The sequence below is a fragment of the Aspergillus viridinutans genome, assembly GCF_018404265.1.
Source record: "Aspergillus viridinutans IFM 47045 DNA, scaffold_1, whole genome shotgun sequence".
Classification (NCBI taxonomy): Eukaryota; Fungi; Ascomycota; class Eurotiomycetes; order Eurotiales; family Aspergillaceae; genus Aspergillus; species Aspergillus viridinutans.
The window spans coordinates 5,295,591-5,318,381 of record NW_025091217.1 but is presented as its reverse complement, the minus strand read 5'-3'; the positions used below and the strand labels follow the sequence as shown (position 1 = coordinate 5,318,381).

Sequence of the window (22,791 nt, the reverse complement as noted above, 5' to 3'; positions counted from 1 at the left end):
TTCGTGGTGGTTTTGCCTTGGTTTTGCATGATTGTCGTCATGATTCATTCTTGACTTTGCAAATTACCGTGTACAGAAATGTTTGATGTTGGTTCAAAAGTTTACATCTTGTGGTAGTGTCAGATTTGTAGTCGTGATTCTAGTAGATTTTTCTAATCCTTCCTATCTATGACTGTATCTGAGAAGTGCCGTTATCATTGACATAGCCATGCTTTGACACCCGTCCTTGATCTAGGACGACATAGTAATCCGCGTCCTTGATTGCTTCCAACCGATGCGCAATGGTGATAACCGTCGACTCCCGTAGTTCCTCCCTTATGACCTGCTGAATCTCAAGGGAGCTTTCATGGTCGATAGACGCTGTGGCCTCGTCGAGAATGACAATCGGACTGTGACGCAAGACGGCCCGCGTGAGACCGATCAGCTGCCGCTCACCCTGGCTGAGGTTGCGGCCACCAGCTTCGACGTGCGTCTGTAAATTCCAGCCATGCCGACTACAAACACGCTTCAGCACATCAGCACACTCCTCGTCCGAGTATTCGCCAGTCGGATCGAGATTTAACCGGATGCTACCGGGGAAGAGAACGGGATCTTGAGCAACGAATGTGACACGGGTTCGAAGCGCTTGGGTATTGACTTGCGCGATATCGATGCCGTCGACGACGATCCGGCCAGATTCGGGGCGAATGACGCTGAGCAATGAGACGGCTAGCGTGGACTTGCCGCTTCCTGTTCTGCCTATGATGGCCGTCGTCGATCCCCCGGGGATTCGAAGAGAAATGTTGCGGAGTGAAGGCTCCAAGTGCGGTGCATATCGAATGGTCACGTCTTCGAATGTGAGGTCCTGCCCGAACCGCGGCCAAGATGCCGGAGGTTCAATGATTCCTGGATTCTCCTGCTCAACGTGAAGCAGCTCATCGATCCGCTCAACCGAGACAAAGTCCATTTGTAGTTGGCCATATTGTTTGCACAAAGCATGAGTGGACGTCACAAAGTTGTTGGCGGCTATCAGTACAAAAGCCGCAAGACCTGGAGTGACATTGGTGTATAATGCCAGAACAGTGAGGCAAAACGTGGACGCAGCTGACAGGGTTTCAAACCGATACATTAGCCAGCTCTGAAGCGACCAGTAGAAATGATCCATGCCCTGGAATTTGTCTACGACCGCAATAACTCTGTTTTGGAAGCGTTCTTCCGCGTGGAACGCCCGAACAGTCGTGAGACCATGCAGGAGCTCGCCGAAATTCGAGATCAAAGGACTGAGAGACACCATCTCAAGGCGTCGCAGGCTTTGAGACGTTGGCAGGAATTGGAGAAATGTGAAAATGAATGCCGCAGTGAGAGCGAAGGAGAACCCAAGAAATGCTGGTGTCACCGATGCTATGACCACAATTGAGGAGATCCAGGTGATGGCTTGGAATGCAATAGCCTGAAATTGTTCGCTAATATTACCGTCGACCACTCCGATATCCGACGTCAGTCGGTTCATCAAGCGGCCGATAGGAGTGACATCGAAGAAGCGAAATGTTGCATGGCTCACTCGAATCATGACCTCGTGAAAGAGTTTCTTGCCTGCACAGTAGACAATGACCAGCATCAAAAGTTGCGCAAACAGAAGCATGGCCGATTGAAACGTTGTTATCACAAAGAAGGCCAGAAGCCAAGGTCGCACGTCTTCGAATGGCGCTGGCAGCTTTTCCAGGGGATCTGTTGGGTTCCAACGGGACGCCTGGGACCACCCATAAGGTACAACCCATTATCCTGCGGAATATCTGCCTTCGGGGGTGAAATGGCTGAATGCCAGGAGAATCTGGTTGTAGGCTTCACCCCACTCCTTTAGGAACCACGATTGTCCTACCGACGTCAATCGGTAGATGGCCAAGATAAATACTAGTGAAATCCACCATCTATATCTTCCAGCTCTGATGTAGTTCCAATAGACTCGGGCTTGCACGCCCCATTCCGCACGGTGCTCTTCCTCGATGAACTTTGTCGGAGTCGAAGCCGCAGCCTCTCGAAGAGCGCCTTGAATCTCGCTTTGCGCCTCGGCTGTCTTTGCTAAATGCGATTGGACATCTTCATCAGCGGCCGAATCCATAGACACAGCCTGTTTACCGTGAATTGTAGCCCGGCCATCTTCAATATGCACTATTTGATCGGCGATAGGACTGACCAGCGAGGTACGATGCGTAACGAGGACAACGACGCGGTCTTGCATCAGAGGACCCGTAAAGCACTTTCGAACCACGGTCTCAGCAGTGTTGTGATCAAGAGCAGAAATTGGGTCGTCAAGCAACAAAATCCTAGCGGTACTATAAAGTGCTCGCGCCAGCGCAACGCGGGCCTTCTGGCCGCCAGAAAGGCCTATACCATTCTCACCCACAAAAGAGAGGTCTCCGTGCTCGAAATTCTCGAGATCAGGAAGCAAGGCACATGCATCCAGGACTTTCTGGTACCTTTGCTCATCATATGGCGAGGAGAAAAGGATGTTGTCTCGGATACTCATGCTCTGGAGCCATGGTGTTTGAGCACAATAGCCCACCATTTCATTAGGGATTTCAGCAGAGCCGCCAATTCTGTCCAGTTCGCCGAGAAGCGCTTGAAGTAGAGCCGTTTTTCCGGCCCCTACCTTACCAGAAACGACAGTCAGACCCTCGGATATCCTCAAATTGATATCTGACAGCACCGGGACGACTCGACCAGGCCAAGCATATGAGCAATGTTGTAGCTGAATGGGAGAAGAGTGGTCGGGGTCGGTAGTAGGTGTCTCCTTGTTCGGCTCGGCCATGAAGTCCTCGATTCTTTCGACGGCGATAGATGCATTGATCAGTACCGTTATGAGACCAGGGATATCTCTAAGGCGTGTTTCTAGCATAGTAAACAGCTGCAAGGCAGGGAAGATTATATCAATGCGGAGAGGATGACCAGCCAGAAGGGTGTAGGCATACAGAGCCGCTACGGGAAACACGCCGCTGGCAAAAGTGTTCACAAAACGAATCAGGATGCTCCACAAGTTGGTAATGATACGAAGGTTCAGCTCCGACTGCCTAGCATCCATAACCAGCCGGTACCAGTGGTCCTGCCAGCCATACCAGCGCAGGTGACGGAGTGCTTCGACAAATTGAGAAGTTATCTGCAGTCTGGCATCTGTTGCGAGTCTCCGCACTCGCTCCCAACGGAGAAGTGTGCGAGTGATGACGGCGTTCAAAGCCTGAGCGACTAGGATTGCTAGGATTCCCAGGAAGCATGATGGCCCAAAAAGCTTCCAAACAAGCACGATTGCAATGACGAGACCCAGAGGTTTGTCAATCAAGGAGTCGACTTCCCAAAACCGCTGAGCAACTTCATAGACATCACCACGGAGCAAATTGAAAATCTTGCCCATCGAGGCAGCCGATTTAGCCTGCTTTTTTGTGGTTTGCCGGCGCCGAAAGAATATCCCACAAAGTTTCCTTCGCTTGGGGATCTCTACTTCATCGTCGGTATCTTCTTCGAGAAGCTCTCCGTTTGCGGCCCCTTCATCCTTTTGTTCTGACTGGGGCTCAAAAATGTTCTTCCTAGAGAGCGCCTTCTCGTAGACCATCATGATCATCTCCCCTCTGCTTCTTTCGTAGCATCGTCTACCGAACCAAAGGTTGAGTACTTGCGATTGCGCCGCAACCACACGAAGGACGAGAGTGACCAGTGCATAGGTCATGGCAGGGCGTTTCCCTGAGCTCATGTCCTGCATGGCTTGAAGGAGTTGCTGCAACAAGATTGGGGTCGCGAAGTCTGAGGATCAAATCAGCGAATATTTCCGTAGAATGCATAGGAATTCCTGACCGCATATCATCTGCACAATTGCAATGGTGGAAACAATCACTATATCAATCCCATTCGCACGAAGCAGACGGCCAATCACTGAGCCTTTAAGTCGACGAAACTTGTCATGTAACCTGCGATGTTGAAATTCGAAGCCAAGGAACCAGACGTCGTCCTCGTCCAATCGTCTTCTCTTCCCAAGGGATATAAGCGGTGCCATCCATGACACACTAAGGAATTGCCACAATCTCAGATTGTCTTCTGGACTGCGAAAGTCGCTGGATGAGGGTTGACCAACAGCAGCGATATCATAAATGGGAACTGAAGGCTCGCGGAGAGGCATAAGCAATATAGTAACACATCCAGCCAAAGCCGCGCCAGCCGCAACATAATACGCAGGAAGTCTTGTCACTGCGTATGTGTCATGATTCATGATAAATGACAATTCCACAGCAAGCTCTGTGATGAAGTATGCAAGCATCCAAGCTGGACATGTCCTTGGACGTGCCATACAAATGAAGATCGCTGCAACTGTCTGAGGGACGAATCAGCTCAAGTTCCCCAATGATGCGGGCTATCTTACCCATGACACAAGGAGAGCTATAGTAGCCACTTCAAAGCCATTCGTAATTTCTTTTACGATCTCAGCTGCGAGCCCTACGAGTGTGATGAGGAAAAGGCTAATCACCCATCCCACCCTTTGCTTGATTGGCTCCACTGGTAAGTCTGACCATTCCTCAGAACGTTCCGATATGAAGGGTTTCATCCATTCCGGACGCCAGCGGTACAGAAAATGGCTGGGCAGGTAAAACACAACAGCCCCTATGATGACAATTGTCGGTATCGTGGAGAAATAATGCATGGCACATCTCGACAGTCGAGCATTGGCCGAGTCCTAGCATCATCATTTATGTCAGAGCGGGGTGAAACAATATAGAACGAGTGTCGGAGTGCAATACCCAAACTGGATGGCAAGAATGAAGTACGCCATAATTCTGAACGAGCGACATCAATTCAGACCTGATCCCTGAGTATTGAGATGAATACTCAGACAATCTTCTMTCTCAATGTTGTCCTGAGCGCCTCTGCTTCCTTGGTAGTAGGTGGCTTGCTCTAGACGGAGGCGGATTGGCGGAAGGCAAGCTTTGATGCCTAAGGCACCATCTCGACTAAGCTTTGGGCCTGAAATTTGGGAGGCTGAAAACAGAGGGATTTTAGGCATAATTTCCCCACATTTCACGCCTTACTGTCTGCTTTATCCAAAAATACATGAAACACATGGTTTTAGATTTGCAACAATATCTTAAATGAACAGATATCACTTGAGAAATTAGAAGCATGCATGTTTCACTTGATAGAGTGTGAAATAGAGGTTTGCCTAGGTAGCCTCGGGCAGTCACCATCAACATTCTAGAATGGTAAAATACCGCAGAATATTAGGAAAGAATGTACTTTTAAAAATCAAGGATACAGTGTGCGATCAGCACGACGAAGTCAAACGAAGATCAATATGGACATATCATCAGAGGACGGAATCGTAAAAAGTAATTGCAGAGGTGCAAATATGGGTAAAAGATTCTGTATCCTACTCATTCGAGCCATTTCATGTATCAAACGATAATGGTCTAATAAAACCGTTCTCCCATTCAGTTAAATCATAAAGTATTAGTTTCCAGTATACTCATCACAAGCATCAGGGTTTTCCTTGGTTCGAAGGTTTCTCTTTGTCAATTTCAGAGGACACGCTGACTCTCTGCACGACCCGTACCCATCGTCTTCTCCGCCATTCGCCCATGCCATTGAGTCCTGAATGCCCTTGCTCCTCCCAGTCCCGAGAGACCGACTTCTGCTTACCTTTCTGCGTCTTCTTCTTTTCTTGAATTGAGGCCGGCTTCGAGGTTGAGCCGTAATCTTGATACCCTAATGCAGTGGCCACGGCGTCCTCGTCTCTGGACGAGGATAGAGAAGGTAGATCCCAAACCCAGCCTCCAATCTCTTCGTTGGCCATGCTTCCTTCTGGACCAGCTCCGGGTATCTCAAAGCCTACTCCGGTGATCATGCGCTCAACGACCCACTCGCGGCAGTCAAGGTCCAACTTCCACTTCTTTGTCTTCCATGCCCAGCCAGGTGGAGGCTGAACGTCTTCGAAGAAACGACATCCTCTTGGGCGGTCTCCTGCAATTCGGGACGGTGACAAGGGATCATACGGCACTGGGCTGAAAATGAAATGGTCCCACTCTGACGACTCGGAATAAGTGGCTAGAGAGCGATTTTGGATCTCGAAGATCTCTACCTCACGCTCTTCAGGATATGAATCCAAAGAAATATCAGCCAATGAATCAAGCAACGATACGGCGGCGGATGGGTTCGACGGCATCGGCAACCCATACATGTCTGGAGCCTTCTTTTTCTCTGCCCGGTCAGCCTGCGGGTCGGCTTTCACAGCGCCGCTACGGTCTCCTAGGAAGTTCTGCAAGAATTCTTGTAGGCCAGGATGATTGGATAGGACGGCCGCATTGCCACCAAGTAGCAGGATAAACCGCCACGGCAAGAGATGCACTGTCAGAAACAGTAGTGCAGCAGTGATCGTTAGTATAAGAAAAACAGTGGATGAGAGTTTTTCATTCGAAAAGTTGGTTATGGGTGCAAACAGCGAGATAGCCGCATCGTGCACATCAGAAAAGTCAGCCATGACGTTCTGGAGATCACGCATATTTCTGAAAAAGTCCTTTGATGTCTCAGACGCTGGCTTGATAGTCTTCGCAGGCGCAAGTGCCGGACCCTGGTATGAGTAATAGGGTGTGGTGCTGGAAGTAGACATTGAAGGGGGAGGTGGATGACGTGCCGCAAAGGCTGGGACCATGATGAATAGTAAGATGACGGTGATGGGAAGTACCACCAGAAGATTAGGATCCAGGCATATAAAGGAATAGATAAAAAGGAAAGAGAATGTATGTGACGATTTCCTCCAGCTTAGCAGACGTTCAAGTCGGTTCTGGAAATGGAAAACAATCCCGATCCTGTGAAGGCTGTTAGCAACTTGCGAGTTCAACTTTCCCCTGATAAATGTTTTATCTGACATACCTGGCGTTGAAGCGACGAAAATTATTAGCCATCAAAGGAAGGCTAAACGCAGGCCGCTTAACATCTGCAATCGTACGCTTGTCGCCTCCCGAAACAGACTCATTGTCTACATCTTCTGCGGGAATGACTTGCTCCAGAAGCCTTACATCAACATCGTCAGTCCATTCAGTACCTCAAAGACTCATTTCCCAGCGGCAAGAGGGTACGAACTTGGCGAATAACTTGTCATGCAAAGACTCCGACCTCCCATGCCGATGTGACTTGGTGTCATTTTTGTTGACTGAGATGACGGGGATGGGCTCGTCACGGTTGGCAATAACTTCTGCAGTACAACCGTCATCCATCATGCCCTAAGCTGGAGCTGTGTCGAGGGATAGAGTTGGAGCATGAAGGCGCATTTCTTGTGGCGGATAGCCCGAAGTGTTAGGTCTCTCCGCACAGAAGCACATGCAGCGTCGATTGTTCTGACGTGGATGAGCCGAGCAGGGTCGATTCAGTAAAACAATGTGGTAATTTGGGTAACAAACATGTAATTTGTGTACAGTTTGATCAGCTGTAAGGAGCAGAAAATGACAAAATCCACCCATCATGCACTAATCTCGGAAGAGCACTGTTTGCCCTATTTGCACTTGTGGTTACCCAATTAGGCATCTCTATAGCTACAGAAAAGGAGCCAGGGGGCACGCACTACCTTACTTTTGCCTACGCTAAGGTAGACTACTAAGAAACTTGCGATAGTTAGTACTCTGTTAGGTACTCCATAGTACTAGAAGAGGTCAACAACAGCTCGTTGTTTACCCAGTAGTCTACCCATAATTATATTTTGTCAGTTCCTCGACTTTTCTTCTCTGCTCTATTTCCTAGCTGGCATTGGGTGGCCTTGCTGGTTTCTTTCTCTCACGATATTATCTGTATATTGTCGTTTCATCGTATTTGAGTGCCTTCCTCGTTCCCTTAACAATATTTCCCCTTTTTCTTCTTTCCCGCTTGCTTGGGCTCTAGTGGTCCCATTTATTATATACGCCCGTAACTTTCTTAACGCCAAGTCCAACTGAACGGCGAAGAGTTCCCCCTCTGCGCACCAACAACCCTGTGTCGACACTTCGAAAAGAAACCGAATCGATATTAATACGCCAATCCTTTTATCTGGCCGCGTACTTCGGTTTGGATTTTCGTGGTCGACTCCTGATAAAAGAGACGTGCTCTTTTTGCTCCCCGCAATGGACCGGTAGCGACCGTTGATGGGTTGCGCGACGGTGTTTGTCAAGCCTCATTCTTTGTTTTGAAGGCTGGGAAATCAGTGACGCCTCTGTGCCATTGGCAAAAGAAGACGACACTGGGCCCCCCGTTCACCTCTAATTTCTCAGGGATTCGGCCTGAACGTGCCCCTATCGCTACTGGGAATACTTGGATCGAACCCTTAGGATGCCAGAAAAGTTACCGTCGCAGCAGACTCCGGGGAGGGGGCAGCTGCGTAAAGGACACACGGGCTCGACCAGTCCACCTCGGAATGAAGATTCAGGATCTGGAGGTAAAACATTCCAGTGATGGTTTTGTCCAGTGTGAAATCGCAAGTGGCAGTGGCTAACGAATATGGTTCTAAATAGCAGAGGGTCCCGCACGAAGACGCTTGCATAAACATGCATCGACACCTTTCCTTTCGGATACTCCTCCTTCCTCGAAGGCAGCAGCTGGGTCTCGCATAAGCATTATGACCAAGAGAAGACTGTCGATTCGAGATCACAAAGTGCCGCAGGGCCCACGGCCGCAAGAACCCTCGCGCAGAAGGTATGAGCTCAAAATCTCCAATTTCCGTCCGTGTTCTCTTTTAGTTTGACTAGGAATATTGTACTATATCTCCTGCCACGGTGATGATCATTAGCGTCTAACTTTCCGCTTCGTAGTAATGCACCCGGCTCGTTTTTCCACTCGGGACACTCCTCAATCGATTCAACAAACGAATCAACGCGGAGTACCAACTCTCGCGTCAGTCTTCGATCTACCAGCATGGGGAATTTGGCGAAGTCGGACTACAACCATACGCCTCCTGATCAGATGGACTTCCTTGCCCCCGTCAACTTTGATGATTTCCACAACAGCATCATGGCAGAGCCCAGCCTAAATCACTTTCCTATGCCGGGCACTGGGAGTTCACACCCTGGAAGCCAACTCCCAGGTCCATTTACACGGAATCCGTGGGCGGATAACAACGAATCCAACTTTGCCAGTCGCTCAAGAAGCAATTCCGTGCGGAGAAAGAGTGAGGTTTCACGTTTATCGAACCAGAATTCCTCCGCAGAATCGATATCTTCGCGTCTTCCGGCTTCCAACACCGCTGCGCGGAGTCGCCGCCAGAGTCTTGTCCAAAATTCCGCTGCAAACGCTCCTGCTCCGCGCGCTGCACGTAAATCCATAGGCCCGGGCGCCATTCCAGCTGCTACATCTGCGAGACGTCAGAGCTTGTCTTCTCGGAAGGCAAGTGTGGATACGACTCCAGCCGATCATGCAGGTCTCCGCCCACATGCCCAGAATCTCGATTCCAACGGCCTGGACAAGACGAGGCTTCCTTCCAATGTTCGCAACATGAAAGCCAAGTCACTCCAACCACCTTCCCGAGAGCCTTGTGACCATCTGCTGTCCGCATCTGGATTGACCGACCACTCACGGTCATGTTCTACTAATGCCGTCCGGACGCCGATTAAGAATCCTGCTGGCAGTGCAAGTACGCCCGCTTCATCTGCGAAGAGGGTGTCAGTTATGCCCCCGCACGCGACAGGCCTCGGGGCTCGAACAATAAGCCCTACTGATGCACGGCGTATGAAGCGAATCTCTACAGTGCCGCAAGCGCCTCCATTACCATATACTCCTCCAACCAAAGCGGACACGCTGCCTGTTCGCCCGCGGTCCTGCGCCCAGTCTCCGTCCAGCCTGCCGCGAAAGAGCGTGACACCATCGTCGACAAGAACAACGCCCGACCCGAGTCGGAAATCCTACAGTTCAGGCTTGTCTTTATCGTCCAACACGAGCTATAGCTCTACGAGGAATTCAGGCAGCTCCCTGCAGACAAGATTTGCCCAGAATCAATCATCTTCGCGGTTACCTACCCCAAAACCGCGTGTGGAACACACGGGGGGAAACAACGAAGAAGTCCCTCCTGTTCCCGCAATTCCCAAGGCTTACGAGTCTCCCAAGGGTGACGTCGATTTTCAGACATACTTTGCTCCGCGGAAGTCTAGTCTTCCCCTGGATATTGGTCTTCTGAAGCCTAAGGTTGACCACGACGCTGAGCACAAACCAGGGACACGTGGTAACGACAACAATACCACGGACCATCCTGGTGAGCGAGCAATGAAAACCCCCGATGCAAAGACTCCGGCTAGCAATTTTGGGAAGAAGAATCTACAGCCTTTGAAATTGCCCCCGTTGAACCTGTTGCCTCTCAGCACTCCCATGGCCTCCAAGATCGAAGCTCTAAAGGACCGCGAAGACGACGCGCAGTCTTACACTCCTTCAGGCCAGGTCATCTCCAAGACTCCAAGCACGCCGATGACAGCATCCAAGGCAAATTTCTTCTTTCGAGATGATGACGACACAATGGACTTCACCCACGCTCGAAGCAGCACTTCTCATTTCGTGCTGAGCACCTCAACAATTGCTCCTCTAAGGACAGCAAGTAGCTCCAGTGCATTGGCGTCTTTTGACAACAATACTACTGGTGGTGCGCGAACCATTTCCCCGTACGTCTCCTACACATTGCCAAAGAGTAGCAGCGACTTCAGCAACCTACAACAAAAGGCCAACACGAGTGGGGATTATTCCCCACGGATCTCGCAATCATACAAGCTGACTGGGCCTCGACCTCCAACTCAATCTTCCGCATTCTCTTCGAATGCCGAGACCATCAGTCAATTGTCTACTCCTTCGGATCCCGACAACAACAGCGTTTCTGGCTCTTCCCTCTTCAATAAAATCACTCTGGCCAGAAAGCGTAGCAACTCCAAATCACAACGTTCGACAGCTACTGATCTGGATCCGGCGAAGCAAATGCCGCCGCCTAGACTCCCAGCATCTGCCACCTGGAATAACCTGTCCACAGTCAAAGGTTCGAGTCCCACTCTCAAGCCCGCGTATGTTCAAAGGAGACGTCAGTCATCTGTTTCCGGCTCGACTGTCTCAACAATGCGGAACCCAAGTGTGAGCAGTGAACAGAGTCTCGCTTTGGAGCCAAGTCGCTCGAATGAGTCCGGTGAAGGCAATGCGGCACCACTCCGATCCGGATCTTCAATCTTTTCGCCCGTGCACAAGATAATCAATTCGGCAAAGACCAGCACTACGGCCAACCCTCGCCAGCAGCATGAGTCTAGCCCTGAATCTGACGTCCTGGCAGCCGATGAGGAGATGCGCAGACTCGCTAGCAAGCGCAAGGACTTTGAGACTGCCGCCAGGAATCTGGACGAATTACGCCGCAAGGCAGGCCCGAAAGAGCGAGTGAGCCCGGCGCAGGCACTGAAAATGGCCAATCTCAATATCTTTGAACGTGGAGAGATCATCGACTTCAAGGATATTTACTTCTGCGGAACGCAGAATGCGAAGAAACATGTTGGTGATCTGAACGCGCAAGCTGCGAACTTTGGCTACGACGATGATCGTGGTGACTACAACATCGTGATTGGAGATCATCTTGCGTATCGGTATGAAGTACTCGATGTTCTGGGCAAAGGTAGCTTTGGTCAGGTTGTGAGATGCATCGACCACAAGACGGGAGCCCTCGTTGCTGTGAAGATCATTCGCAACAAGAAACGGTTCCACCAACAAGCTCTGATCGAGGTGAACCTCCTCCAGAAACTCAAGGAGTGGGATCCGTATCGCCGTCACAGTGTGGTTAATTTCACACAGAGTTTCTACTTTAGGGGCCATCTCTGTATCTCCACGGAACTGCTCGGAATGAACCTTTATGAATTCATCAAGGCTCACGACTTCAAAGGGTTCTCTCTCAAGCTAGTACGCCGCTTCACGAAGCAGATCCTGAGCACTCTGACACTCCTGCACACCAAGAAGGTTATTCATTGTGATCTCAAGCCTGAGAATATCCTTCTCGTTCATCCCATGAGCTCCGAGATCCGGGTCATCGATTTTGGATCCAGTTGTTTTGAGAACGAGAAAGTGTATACCTATATCCAAAGTCGTTTTTACCGCTCGCCGGAGGTCATTCTTGGCATGTCTTATGGCATGCCGATTGATATGTGGAGTCTGGGTTGTATCTTGGCTGAGCTCTACAGCGGCTATCCCATCTTCCCGGGAGAAAATGAACAGGAGCAGCTTGCTTGTATAATGGAGGTGTTTGGTCCTCCCGAGAAACATTTAATCGAGAAGAGCACTCGGAAGAAGTTATTCTTTGATTCTTTGGGCAAGCCTAGACTCACCGTCTCTTCAAAGGGCAGAAGGCGTCGACCCAGTTCAAAGGACCTCAAACAGGTTTTGAAGTGTGACGACGATTCGTTCCTCGACTTTATCTCTCGCTGTCTTCGATGGGATCCCGCTCGTCGCCTCACCCCTCACGATGCGCTCAGACACGAGTTCATCACCGGTATCAAACCTGCATCACGCTCTCGAAGCTATGGTATGGCGAACTTATCGAACAGGCGTGGCACCACTCTGTCTAATCCCACAGCACGGCCGCTGCCGGAGCCGCCTGGAACTAGTCTCAAAAACGGTACATTTATTCGCAGTCGGGACATCTCGGGCAGCTCTCCTGTGAAGCCGGCAACAGTTGGTAAACGGCACTCAACCGTGAGCGGCCTGCAGCCGTCAACTCCTGCCAAGCGGGGCACAACTGTCACTTCTACTCCTGGTTCAGCGTTACCCCGTGTTGCAGCCAGGAGCATCAGCGGAAAGCCTGACCTCGCGACTGCGGCGGCAGCGACGAGTCTGGTAAGTAACCTGACCCGATAAAGATACAACCACGAGGCCATTTCACTGACGAGTTGTTAGAGAAGTAAATGATGCGTCATGTTCCACGTCTCCACCTTTCGTCCTCTTTCTTTTCACATGCCTGTAATATTAATTCTTCTCCTCATCTTCAAGTTGCATACATCGGGTCGTGAACGTCGACGGTTCTGCGCATGCGTCATGATTGAGTTAAAGTGAAACAAATTTGAAGCGGCGGACAAGGCAACAAGAGTTCATTTTATACCCCCTTATTCCAACATTTGTGGTTTGCCATGATACCTGTACTCTTTCACCTTTTCCTTCACCTTCCTGTTGCGTTTCCTGCTTGCCACCAGTCTCCAATTATTTATGATACAGTCATGACCTTTCCTTCGCAGCTTCTACCAGACCATATGAATATCCCTTTGTCTTTCATAATTGCCTGCACATGTCTTCGCATCGCCTCGTTCTCATGTACCCTTGGGGCTATCTGCATCGCTACGGATCTTCATTGTTATGCATAAAGCGTCTGTACATTCATACGCCTTCCCATGTCCATTCTTCTCATCAGTATCCTTGTATCTCTTCAATTCTCGCCCGGGACAGTTGTTGACTTAATCTGCGGAGTATTTGCTGGTCTCATGCTGACTATTGTTGGCTTTGCTCTGCGCAGCTTGTGGCTACTGGTGGCATCGGGCAGGTTTGAGGGGTGCGCTCGTCTAGTATAGAGATCATGAAGTTGATATGAAATAGAGAATAATCTATGAATTTCTGTTGATGCTTGAAGGTGTCTTGCGAGGTGTGGTTGAAGAGCAACCAATCTAGCCTTGGTTGATAGTGTTATTGATAAGGCGTCCGATAACGCGTCGGGGTGCGGAGTTTAGATAGGTACCTGTTTTGGAACACTTGGCCTGTACTCATCTTCCCCCCGGAGTCGTCTGTTTCAACTATTTTCTTGCGCTATCATCAGAGCTGAGCTCATTTGCCTTACGGTCTTTTTATCTGTGCTGTCTGTAAACCTAGCCTTCCAATTCACTCCCGTTCATGTCTTAATCTTTCCAATCCAAGTTGCGACTCGTGATGAACGGCTTCGCATCGCACGGCCTCGACGAGGATGCATTTGGGGAGAAGTCAAGGGTCAAAGACGGATTGAAGACGTTCGATGCGTTTCGTAAGTTATCATCATGAACCATTAACATGCTCCAATGCCGAGCTCGCTCGGCCGTGTGTTTTCGCAAACTGTCCTCGAATGCGGCCGGGCCCAGGTTATGGTGTAGACGCTGACCGATTGTCGTGTTTGATTCTAGCAAAAACAAAACCTTCTTATACAGCGCCATCTCCTCGCGGAGGCCAATGGACGGTCCTGATACTGCTCGTCTGTACCTTCTTCTCGATATCCGAGTTCCGCACGTGGCTCAAAGGCACAGAGAAGCACCACTTCAGCGTTGAAAAAGGAATCTCCCATGACCTGCAACTGAACCTGGACATTGTCGTCCACATGCCCTGTGACACGCTGGATGTGAATATCCAGGATGCTTCGGGCGACCGCATTCTTGCCGGTGAGCTCCTGAAACGTGAGCGCACGAGCTGGCAGCTGTGGATGGACAAGCGCAATTACGAGATCTACGGCGGCGCGCACGAGTACCAGACTCTCAGCCAGGAGCACGCCGATCGTCTATCGGAGCAAGAGGCCGACGCGCATGTGCACCATGTTCTCGGCGAGGTGCGGAGGAATCCCAGGAAGAAGTTCGCCAAGGGTCCCAAGCTGCGGAGGGGTGATGCTGTTGACTCGTGTCGGGTTTACGGCAGTCTGGAGGGGAATAAGGTCCAGGGCGACTTCCATATCACCGCGAGGGGACATGGGTACCAGAACAGCGCACCCCATCTGGAGCACAAGAGTATGTTTTCCCCTTCCTTCATGTTTGATTCGAATTCAATTGACGCGCGCAGCCTTCAACTTCTCCCACATGATCACCGAGCTCTCCTTCGGCCCTCACTATCCAACCCTCCTCAATCCCCTCGACAAAACCATCGCCACAACCGAAGACCACTACTACAAGTACCAGTACTTCCTCTCCATCGTGCCAACCATCTACTCCAAGACCAGCCTCGCCCTGGACACCTACGCCAACGCTCCGCCCACAAACCGCCACAGCAAAAGCCTCATCTTCACCAACCAGTACGCGGCCACCAGCCAGTCCAGCGCGATTCCCGAAAATCCCTACTTCATCCCGGGCATCTTCTTCAAGTACAACATCGAGCCCATCCTGCTGATGATTAGCGAGGAGCGCACCGGTTTCTTGTCCTTGCTTGTGCGGCTGGTGAATACCGTCTCCGGAGTTATGGTGACGGGCGGCTGGTTGTATCAGATGTCTGGGTGGATTGGCGAGCTGCTCGGCAGGAGGAGGAGAAAGGGAAAGTCGGAGGGTGTTCTTACAGGGCGCCACGAGGCGGAAAATTGAATCCAGTTGATCTTGCCTCGGGCTTGTTCTACATGTGCATGTGTTCCGTTGGTGCTTTGTGTCTTTTGCTTGCGTCTGTTTGGGACATTTCGGTGCTGGTGTTCATATATTGCATCGTTGCATACTCATGGGATATCCATTGTTCCTTAGCCTGAAACGAGTATATTTCATTCATTATATTCTTAGCGTAATCATTATTGTAATTTAGAAGGTTGCTCTGCCAGTCAAGACAGGGCTGAAATTGCTCGATGCAGATCAACCGAAAGAGGAAGGTTGCTAAGAGGATTATAACGTATGTCGACATCATATCTAAATCTCGAATATCTCACCCATACCAACACCGGCTCCCTCCGCGCCAGCCCGGCTATCCACCAAATCCAGCCGCCAGCCCTTCCAGTCCTTGAGTTTCCCTTTGATCCCGCGGACCCACTCCACACGCTTCCGCGCCTCTTCTTCGGCCTGCGCTCGCGCAAACTCCGCCTCGTCGAACTCGTCCTCGAAGTTCTCCTCAGACAGGAGTTCCAGACTGCCACGCGCACCGGGCGGATGCTGCTGGGTTGACGACGCCCGACTGCGGTTCCCATAGCTGCCGGTGAAGGCCGCGAGGCCACTTGAGAGGACGGTGGAGAAGGACGAATGCTGCTGGGCCATGCTGAGGCGTCGCGCGTGGTCTGCGGACGAGCCACCGACGAGGTCCACGTCATCGAAGGCGTTGACGGCCGGGTTGGTGTCTGTCGCCGTATAGCCCCCTTGGTCCGCGGTGGAGAGTTCGTCACGTCGTTCCTTCCAGACGCCACGACGCAGATCAAAGACCTCTCCCTCAAGGTCGCGGATTCGACGTTTCAGGCGCGACCGTTCCTCGTCTTCCAGCTCGTCGAGGGCGTCGTCGTCTGTGCCGCCGGTTTCGTGCTTCCTGAGGCGCTCGAGGTCTTCTTTCAGTCGTAGGTTCTCGTTTTCGACGCTTGCGAGTCGCTTCCGTAGAACTGCTGCTTCTTTTTCGGTCTTTTCGTTCTCGCGCAGACGGGCCTGGTGGCGGGTTTCGGACTCTTTGTGTAGATTTCCCATTGCTTGGAGTTTCTTGTCTAGTGTGTCGATCTTCTTCTCTGCTTCAGATTTTTCTTGTTTCAGTTCCTCGATCTCCCGCTGCAGGTTCTTGATTAGTGTCTCCGTAGAAGTCTTGTCTACTCCTTCCTTCACTGCCTTTTCGGAGGCTCGCGTCAGAGCATTTTTTGTATCTATAAGCTCTCGTTGAGCCTTCTCCAGAGCGGATTCACTCTGGGAGAGTCTCCCCTCCAAAGCGGCTATCTGAGCCTCGTGAGCACTGCTGGATGAGGATTGCTCGGAGAGCTGTGCACGAAGATTGGAAATCTCCAGTTCCATGGCCTCGATGGTAGCTGACTTGGACTCAAGCTGTTGTACGAGGTCGGCAGGAGGCGATTCTGTAGGAGCTGGCACGGAGATGCTGGCATTGTTGCGGTGTGACCGATTCTGGAGATGCGAGTTCTGCCTTTGTAGAGAGGCAATCTCCGCCTTCTGTTGACTAGGTCAGTAACCATCATAACAATGCTTGCTTGGATATATGCGAAACACACCAGTTCGTCTATCTCCGCCGCTTTCTGCTCGGCTTTCTCCAACTTATCTTTCAACTCCGCACCATCAACGCTCGCTTCCCGAAGATCCTCGAGCTGCTCTTCCGTCTTCCTCCAGCGACTCGTTGACTCTTCCAGCTGCTTCTCTAGTCGCTTGTTCTCCTTCTCCAGCTCCTCTATCCGCATCGACTGTTTCCGATAAACCTCGTGCACGGAGTCACCGTTACCGGTCAAAGGAGGCAAAGAGGGCGACTTTAAGGCATTCGATGGAGATGTCGAAGCACTTCCTTGAGAGACAGAGCCTTTCCTGAATGACGACGAGCGCATCTTGGACTGGATTGAGAGAGATGGTTGCCGAGTATGACCCGCGCGCGGGGTATCCATTTTGACGCCTGGAGTCTGGGGCTCAGCATCCGGCCCTGGAGAAAGGGACGTAGGCGCCTCGGGGATGGATTCAACGGGCGACTCTGGGCGCTTTTCCGGCTCAGCTGCGGGTTCAACTTCAGGCTCTGGTTTTAATTCAGTCTCCGGCTCCGCTTGCTGTTCCCCCTCACTTCGTGCTTCCTTCTCTGTTGATTCAGGCTCATCTTGCTTCACTTCTGCGGGGGCTTCTTCGGTAGGCGCGACGGTCTCTTTCGGTGTGTCCGGTTCCTTGGGAGCTTCTGTGGTGGCGGTCTTCTTGCCAGCCTTTTTCTTCTGCTTTTGGAGCTGCGCTACCTGTTTGAAAGAGTATCAGTCGTTAGCCAACTTCCCTCAAGGGTCGTCAGCATGTCGGTCATCCAGGCTTACTCTTTTCTTCGCAGCGGCCAGCTTCTCGGCCTTGATGCGCTCCTCCTCGTCCGCCATCGTGTATGATCGTCGGAAGTATTCACAGTGATGAGGTTGTAGGGAGGAATTGGAGGAGATCTTATCAGGTGTTTGTGTACGGAATGGACAGCTTTCCCCGATCCGCAAGACGTGCACGGACCATAGCCACTTAAGTACTACTCGTCTACGGGGTACTCCAGTCGTACATACCCCTACTAGGCTTCCTTGACCATCATGAACCACGATTAGGACATGCTATATATACGTTCAGATAGCTCCTAAATCAACATGAATTCCCAAGTCGGCCCTTGCTAGATGTATATCTTTATTCAATAAGCGTGGAACTCAGATCATCCATCCCAAAGACATCACTTCTGTTCCGCCCAGAAGAAAAGAGATCTGGTGGTACAGTGGAGATATCATTATACATGGCATGGTTTCTCATCATCGTCCACATAGAAAAGAACAGGGTATCCTGACTGAGAAGAGAAGAAAAAAGAGAGAGCATTATTGATAAAAAGTCATACAATGGGAAGCGACACAAACATCACATGACCTAATCTAAAGTCCACTAGCCCCTTTTGGACGACCGACTATGACGTAGTTATTGGTGACATACAGCCATCTACAGTTCTATTACCAGGTCAGAAGCACCGATGAAAGGAAATCTCTTTGTTCAGCAAGCATGATACACCGCATCTAAAATTGACAAGGAAAAAGACATTGGCCATTACAAAGTGTATCACCTCCTGAAAGCCAATCTTCACAGGACCCCGTGCGGGGAAGATCAGCCTCAAAGTTATCAGTGACAAGCCCTCGAGCTAATAGCAGTCAAGCATGGATTTTCCACTCGGTATTAGACATCTCGTCGTGGGGCTATTGGATGAGATGCATATGCGGGAGTGGTCATTTAGTTCTGTCTCACGATAAAATGGATAAAACGGTTCAGAATATCTAGGTACGATGGATGGTGATGGCCAGAGGGATGATAGCGTATGCATTTCCTATCATTATGTATATTGAATCTCCAAATCCTCATGATGATCGAGCAAAGAATGCCGTAGATTCAAGGCCTTATGACTGAAGAAGATGGATAAACTGCTTCTTATACCATGTTCAATCTCAGAATCATGTCATAATGACTACCAAATTATCGTCACTTTCGCAAACCCAAGGATCTACGTAAAAATTCAAGGCCGAAGAGATTTCATTATAATAAGATTACAGTGCATAGCCCAACGTCAGCGTAAAAAGAGCACTGCTGCAGTAATTAGAATGAAACCCATGTGTGCCAGACCACAGTGCATCAAAATCATTATCAAGGTTGAATCAATCTGAAGAACAAGTCTCGAAACCACTGATTACGACAAGAGGCATGTACCGCCGTTGCCGGTCACCAAACGCCCCTCGCCGCAGAATATGCAGGTTGAATGCAACAGGAAAACCAGCCAACGCCGTAGAAACATTAACAAGAAAAGAAAGAAGTAGAGACAATCATGAAAAAGGAACAAAGAAGAGAAGAGGTCGTCAAATCACTGAGTCGGAATTAGACTTCCATTTGGTCGGCAATCTCCTCGCTCATGGCGCGAACTGTTCCCTTACTACCTGATCTCGATCGGAACTCCTCGTCGCTGAGCACGTAGTTGTCGTATTCATCAACGACTGGGCGTGTTGGCGGGGATGAGCCCTCCTCCTCGCTCTCGATCTCGAGTTTCGCGCGATTCCCAAGCCAGTAACGAGCTCGCTTGCTTGAACCCACCAGATCAGGCGACATGTACCGGGATACATCAACATCTTCAAACGTTCGCTTGCCGGTGGGTGTGGTGGGAAGTCCATCGCCCTCTTCGGGTGTGTGACTGAGAATGGGGATCGCTCGAATGTAGAGGTAGCAGACACGTTTCCGAAGGCGGTTGAAGAAGAAGTAGTGCAAACTCCAGATCGCACCGTCATCTGCGTCCGATGGGTCTTCGTCGGGCGAGTACGAATAGTATGAGCACTCCTTCAGTGACATATGTTCATCAATTGTTCTCCACATTCTCGGGCCCCAAATATGAGATGCTCCGCTGTTGTATGATCCAGATATCGTCGCTGGAGACGGGGGAGACATGTCAATCGACTCGCGAGGTCGCAGGTTAAACAGAGTTGAGTCCACCGAGTTCATGACCCTCTTCAGGCTTCTCTCGCGACGAAAATCTGAAGGGCGCAAAACGTGGGAAAAGTCATAGTCGGGATGGCTGGCATTGAGTGTTGCGATCAGGTAGGCAAAAGTTCGGCGACTGGAGTGGTCGCTCAGGGGACCAAAAGGACTCGAACGCGACAAATTGAGTGAAGCAGCCGCATCGGATGCATTGGGAGGTGAAAGCGAAGCAGATAGGCGAAGGACTGATTCATATTGGGCTTCCAGTGATTGTTCAATGTTCTTGTACAGTTTCCGGTCGGCGCGAGCAGCCTTTGTCGTATACAGGTCGCATCCACCCACAATGTGACAATCGTCGGTATCGAAGTTAAGTGAATTCGCGACGTCTTCGAGCTCGGGGATAGGAAGATACTATTAAGATGCATATGTCAGTACGGTACGACAAGGCCCCCGGTAAAGATGTGTATCGGCGCAATGTGGAATGCGCACCTTCATCTTTGTCAAATTATGCCGTGAAGTGCTGTCTGTGAGGAGATAAGTAGCGACGGGCTGCTGGGAGTATTGAAGCAAGAGCCAGATATCAATGCGCCACTTCTGGTTCGGCAGAAGACAACAGAAAGAGGTTGATTCGACGCGATAGAGGATATCTGCGCGGATGAGGTCGAGATAGTTGTCGTGGTGGACTGACCGCTGATCGGAGATAAGGACGATTGCGCTGGCAGCTGAAGCCACGAATAAATAGGCCGATAGAGCGCGGTTGTGAATGTCTCAAATGAGATTTGTTTGCTGAGACAATCCCTCTCAGAAGAATCAAATGGATCTGAGGATGAAACAGGCATTAAGAGGGGACTGTTTGATGAACAGCGATACGGGGTGGTCCAGTTGCGCGTTGTCTGAAGGGGGGAAGGGTAGTCACGTGGCAACTGCGACCGGCCAGTGATATCACGCACTTACTTCACGGGTCCAAAGGAAACACTGCTGCAGACCCAGAAAATGACGAATGACTTCACATGAGCCCTTCGCTGGATAGACTGGCGATCACTTCCTTTGATTCCTGAAACTGGCCAATGTAGTATTAATTAGTGCCTGAAGTCGCATAGTAGAAGACAACGCCTATGTACGTCCAAACGCCTATAGAACTGCCCTCGCAATCCGGAAAGCGAACACCCAAAGAAAACAGTATGAACAGGGAAACGCTCGCTTGTCAAACAGTCGCTACATGATCTTCGTAACCACATCTTCCTCAACCTGGAGGAGGAGCGACATTAGCCTAACTCAGACATGTGACGTGTCCACATCGGATGAGGCTAGGAAGACCCAACGACGAACGATGGATTTGGAGATGTAGTGAATAGGCGTGATGAAAATAGGTGCGATGGGGGATAGTGTGAGAAGGCCTCGGGCACATAAACGTGATCGGAGGCAGGCAAGCGGATGGAGGAGTGGAGGATGTGAGACTCATTGCGCTCACAACCTCTACACATTGCGATGGGTGTGAAGACAAGGGATCCTGAATGTCAGGGAAATTAACTCACCTCCATATCTTCCAGACTATCCTGCTGACTTATACATCTGAGCACGTTCTTCTTGCTGCTCTCCTGCATCTCGCCCGCAAGCAGAAGCTCATCGAGGATGAAGTACGCCTTTTGAAAGTTGAAGATGATGTCGAGCTCGCAAACGTTGCCGTAATACTTGTCCATCTGCTCGACATATCGATGCACGATTTCGAGGGTAATCAGCTCGTTATCGGTGGAAGCGCAACCGGCGATGAAGAAGAGGGAGGCATAACGGCGGTAGACGACCTTGGTGTCTAAGAAAGGAAGACGACAAGAGTCAATTCACCGATGCTACAGTGTAGGAAGGGAATCCCTGGGAAAAAGGAGCGTACCTTTGTACTCCAGGAAATTGCACATCCGAGTCCGACGGGACAGGACGAGCTGAGTCACATCTTTGATAATCTTGGCCTTCTCCCTGGGCGAGAGTGTCGTAAACCATTTGGCAAGACGCTGGATATGAGCAAAGTTCCATCAGTTAAGGAGCTCTGAGATCAACTCGAGGAACTGGGTGGGCCACGAGGCATACCACTTTGCCCTGCCGCGACAACAGGATCAGGTAACTGAGAGGGGACTGTCAGTTTGAGTCATAAACAGTAGACGAACCTCTGGGCAAGAACGCCTTACTGAATTGCCATTATGTTCTCTGCGGTAGGATGAGATAGCAAAAGAAATGCCACAACTGTAGTTTGTGGACAACTTTAGGTCGAAGAAGGAGCTGGAGAAATAATTTGCGCGGGCCCGTGTGGCCGATGGGGGGAAATTATTGCCCCGCCGACATTATTCAGGAACATCTCATATCACCACGTTCTTTGCTACTCCGCACAATATTTGAATAAATATCCTGATTCAAATTGTCAAAAGGCAAATGGAAAAGTACTGAACAGAACTATTACCCTGATGGCACAAATTTTGGGGAGATTGACCAGCCACCGCTGCTGCGTTGCTCTACCATCTAAACCAGCCCCTTTGATTGCTCTTTAACTAGCCCAACCTAGGTAGCCTTCTAGAGCATAAGCATATCCTGATTGAATATGGTGTATGTATCTTCTCAAGCAGGTCGTCCATCTACGGGGTACTAGACATCAAAGTCATGCTTGCTGCCGATTTGGTTGCGAGTGTCGCAATTCGCACAGCCAGAGAATCACAATTAATGATTACCTATTTGCACATATAAGAAAGCAAAGCTTTCTTGATTTTAAATGGCAAGTATTCAAGCAATCTTGTTATATGACCTAGGTCGCCTTGTCTGCGCCAATATATATAGGCTGTAGAGTACGTACGGCCAATCCCTCGACAGAGGACGCTATCATTTCTCTCAGTTAAGACAACATAGGTCTCCTAAAATGTCTCCCTGCAAATACATGCTATCGAAATAGCTGCTTCTTATACCCAAGCTTTGATACAAGCATCTTGTGAACCATCTTGTG

The 22,791-nt window shown here is 50.3% G+C and overlaps 7 protein-coding genes across 7 annotated transcripts; 2 read left to right on the top strand and 5 right to left on the bottom strand.

Annotated features, from left to right (window-relative positions):
• Positions 1 to 166: 166 nt before the first annotated feature.
• On the bottom strand, positions 167 to 1,621 carry Aspvir_001550 (ABC transporter ATP-binding protein; the record flags this gene model as incomplete). The annotated part of the gene is made up of 1 exon (XM_043266670.1): positions 167 to 1,621. One exon carries the CDS (start codon positions 1,619 to 1,621, stop codon positions 167 to 169), a length of 1,455 nt encoding a protein of 484 aa, XP_043122605.1.
• A 135-nt stretch (positions 1,622 to 1,756) lies between these two features.
• Positions 1,757 to 4,021, bottom strand: Aspvir_001549 (putative ABC bile acid transporter; the record flags this gene model as incomplete). The annotated part of the gene is made up of 2 exons (XM_043266669.1): positions 1,757 to 3,771; positions 3,823 to 4,021. 2 exons carry the CDS (start codon positions 4,019 to 4,021, stop codon positions 1,757 to 1,759), a joined length of 2,214 nt encoding a protein of 737 aa, XP_043122604.1.
• A 1,473-nt stretch (positions 4,022 to 5,494) lies between these two features.
• Aspvir_001548 (PEX28-32 family peroxisomal membrane protein) lies at positions 5,495 to 7,229 on the bottom strand (the record flags this gene model as incomplete). Its single annotated transcript, XM_043266668.1, has 3 exons — positions 5,495 to 6,821; positions 6,886 to 7,026; positions 7,096 to 7,229. 3 exons carry the CDS (start codon positions 7,227 to 7,229, stop codon positions 5,495 to 5,497), a joined length of 1,602 nt encoding a protein of 533 aa, XP_043122603.1.
• A 1,367-nt stretch (positions 7,230 to 8,596) lies between these two features.
• Aspvir_001547 (putative protein kinase) lies at positions 8,597 to 12,837 on the top strand (the record flags this gene model as incomplete). Its single annotated transcript, XM_043266667.1, has 2 exons — positions 8,597 to 8,673; positions 8,790 to 12,837. The coding sequence occupies 2 exons, from the start codon at positions 8,597 to 8,599 to the stop codon at positions 12,835 to 12,837; spliced, it is 4,125 nt and encodes a 1,374-aa protein (XP_043122602.1).
• Positions 12,838 to 13,893: 1,056 nt separating this feature from the next.
• Positions 13,894 to 15,275, top strand: Aspvir_001546 (endoplasmic reticulum-Golgi intermediate compartment family protein; the record flags this gene model as incomplete). The annotated part of the gene is made up of 3 exons (XM_043266666.1): positions 13,894 to 13,984; positions 14,121 to 14,711; positions 14,764 to 15,275. The coding sequence occupies 3 exons, from the start codon at positions 13,894 to 13,896 to the stop codon at positions 15,273 to 15,275; spliced, it is 1,194 nt and encodes a 397-aa protein (XP_043122601.1).
• A 309-nt stretch (positions 15,276 to 15,584) lies between these two features.
• On the bottom strand, positions 15,585 to 17,710 carry Aspvir_001545 (uncharacterized protein; the record flags this gene model as incomplete). Its single annotated transcript, XM_043266665.1, has 3 exons — positions 15,585 to 16,808; positions 16,868 to 17,581; positions 17,654 to 17,710. 3 exons carry the CDS (start codon positions 17,708 to 17,710, stop codon positions 15,585 to 15,587), a joined length of 1,995 nt encoding a protein of 664 aa, XP_043122600.1.
• Positions 17,711 to 19,217: 1,507 nt separating this feature from the next.
• On the bottom strand, positions 19,218 to 21,999 carry Aspvir_001544 (RNA polymerase III-inhibiting protein MAF1; the record flags this gene model as incomplete). The annotated part of the gene is made up of 6 exons (XM_043266664.1): positions 19,218 to 20,219; positions 20,298 to 20,498; positions 21,344 to 21,618; positions 21,697 to 21,814; positions 21,891 to 21,924; positions 21,989 to 21,999. 6 exons carry the CDS (start codon positions 21,997 to 21,999, stop codon positions 19,218 to 19,220), a joined length of 1,641 nt encoding a protein of 546 aa, XP_043122599.1.
• Positions 22,000 to 22,791: the final 792 nt, after the last annotated feature.